General features: G+C 45.0%; 1 protein-coding gene across 1 annotated transcript; it reads right to left on the bottom strand.

The window, feature by feature from the left end:
• Positions 1-209: 209 nt before the first annotated feature.
• On the bottom strand, positions 210-536 carry LOC145824174 (uncharacterized). The gene has a single exon (XM_082923789.1). The coding sequence runs from the start codon at positions 534-536 to the stop codon at positions 210-212; it is 327 nt and encodes a 108-aa protein (XP_082779915.1).
• Positions 537-2,723: the final 2,187 nt, after the last annotated feature.

The following is a 2,723-nucleotide window of genomic DNA, read 5'->3' as shown; positions in this document are numbered from 1 at the left end:
ACAAAGAAACTTGCAACTCTTTTCAAAAGAAATTAAGGAAAATATTCTTTGACATACTTGGCGTTGACAAGGCTAGTTCTGAATCCATCATTTACTCTTGTCAACTTGTAGTACCCGCTGCTGCTTACCTCAGCAACTTTGTAGGGGCCTTCCCATCTGGTTGAGAACTTGGGAATTTGCTGCCCCCGCATGATTGCATCCACTGTCTTTCATACTAAGTCCCCTTCTTTAAACTTTCTATGTTGAACAAATTGATTGTAGGCACGGGCTATGGATTGATGATATTTTTCCATTGCCTGTGAGGCCTGATCTCTTCTCTCATCAGCTGTCTCTATGTCGTTCTTCCTGCTATATGGAACTAAGTGTGCTAACATAGCCATTCTCGCTGAGGGTATTGCTAACTCAATTGGTAACACAGCTTCGGACCTATATACTAGGGAAAATGGGGTTGCCTGAGTTGGCTTCCTCTTTGACGTTCTATATGCCCAGAGTGCTACGGGGAATTGTTCAGACCATGTGCCTCCTGCATCATCCATCATCTTACTCAGTATTCGGATGAGGGTTGGTTGGTCACCTCAGCTTGTCTGTTCCTTGGAGATAGTATGGACTAGACTTATGATGCTTAATTTGGTAGGCATTCAGCAGTCTTCTTACATGGCGATTTACAAAATGAGTTCTATTGTTAGACAACACCACTTTGGGTATGCCAAACCTGCAGATTATGTTCTCTCTGATGAAGTTGGCTACCCCTGCCCCATCTGCCTTCCTCATTGGTATAGCTTCTATCCACTTGGTGCTAACTTCGGTTGCTACAAGTATCCATCTGTATCCTTTGGACTACTGCGCTATAGGACCTACCAAGTCAAATGCCCAAGTATGGAACGAATAAGGAGTCTTGATGTTATGCAGTTCAACTGCTGGTGCATGTATCAAATTCCCAAACTTCTGACAAGACTGGCATCTCCTCACAAAGTTTTTCGCATCTTCTTCCATTGTTGGCCAATAGTAGCCGAGGTGAATGAAATGTCCATATAACCGTTGTCCTTCTTGATGCTCTGTCTTGTGGGCTTCCCTTAGCACCCGTCTTTTGATAAGCATGCTAAAGGTTCCCCTTCAAAGCTTCTTCGATACAGCTTGCCTTGGTTAAGGAATAAGCGGAGGGCTCGCCTTTTGACTCTGATTGCATCGGCTTTGTTCTCAAGCAATGTGTCATTCCTAAGGTAGTCGATATATAGCTGCCTCCATTCTTCACTGCTTAAGAAATGGGCTTCCTCTTCCGTAAGATGGGATTGACATTTTGCGCATTGCCTCTACAATTCAATACTTTCCTTTTCTATCTCTAGCCAGTAGTACCCTTGCCTCTGTATCTGTTGGTATAGGTTGATATCTCCATCTCCACAAGACTTAGCATGGATCTGCTTAGGTTTGTCAGTTGCTTCTTGCCTACCGACGCACCTTGCCAGCAAGTTGTTAGGACCGCGAAAATACAACTCTCCTCTGAGGAGCAAAAATGGTGCAAGTTTTGTTGGTCTGATTGCTCCCTGGCCAGTTTTCAACTGCTGGATTATATCTGCTTTCCACTCCTCAGCATCTTGCTCTGCATGTTCTTCAGTTAGCACCGCTGGTGCTGTCCTTTTCTCGATGACGATGGCTATACTATCGTCTGGTATCTCTACCTTTGCCCTCAATGTAGCCAAGGCATCGGGAAAATGGTTATGTGCTCAAGGGGTATGCTAGATTTGGACATCATCAAACTAAGCAAGAAACTTTTGGACTACAGTGCGATATGGGGTATGCTAGGTTATGTGCTCAAAGGGTATGCTAGATTTGGACATCATCAAGGCGAAATCACCCATTGTTTGCTTGACAACTAACTTGGGGTCGCCCCAGATTCTCAACTTGCGGAGGCCCTTCTTTTGGGCAGCTATCAGGCCCAGTATCAACGCTTCATATTCGGCCTCGTTGTTTGAACACTCAAAATCAAGCTTATATGATAGATGGAACTTCTCTCCTTCTTGACTGGTTAGTGTGACACCAGCTCCACCTTTCCCAACTCCGGAAGCTCCGTCAAACTTTAAGTCCCAATAACTCTCAATTGCAGCTGCTGAGACATGGAACTCACCTGGTAGAGGTACCTCTGCAGGTTCATGTTCACCAGATGGGAACTATGCCAGTAGGTTTGCAAGTGCTTGGCTCATAATAGCCTTAGGAGTGACATAAGCAATATCATATTCTGCCAGAGCCAAGAGTCATCTTGTCATTCTCCCATTCAGAGCGGGCTTGCTCAGCAAGTAGCGGACTGGATCACTCCGGGTCACAACCTGGATCGGATGTGCCAAGAAATAGTGGCACAGCTTCTGCGCTGTGAAGATTAAGGCTAAACAATGCCTCTCAATTGGCGTATATCGCGACTTGGCACCATTGACTTTGCGACTGATGTAATAGACTGGCTTCTCAATTCCATCTATGTCTTGGACAAGTAAGGCTCCAATAGACCGAGGAGTAGAGGTCAGGTACAGTAGCAGAGGTTTTTTAGGCTGTGGGGCAATCATTGTAAGTGGTGAGGTAAGTGCTTTCTTCACTATGCCAAATGCCCATTGGTGTTCTTGCAACCATTCAAACTTAAGATTCCCTTTCAGCAGTGTCCCAAAGGAAAAGGTTATCTCAGCAAGGGCTGGAATAAACCTCTTGAGGTATGACACCTTACCTAGGAATTTCTTCAA

Source organism: Camellia sinensis, chromosome 4, assembly GCF_055761805.1.
Source record: "Camellia sinensis isolate YWXY chromosome 4, ASM5576180v1, whole genome shotgun sequence".
Lineage (NCBI taxonomy): Eukaryota > Viridiplantae > Streptophyta > Magnoliopsida > Ericales > Theaceae > Camellia > Camellia sinensis.
The sequence above is the reverse complement of the archived record's forward strand: the minus strand, read 5'-3'. Positions and strand labels throughout refer to the sequence as shown.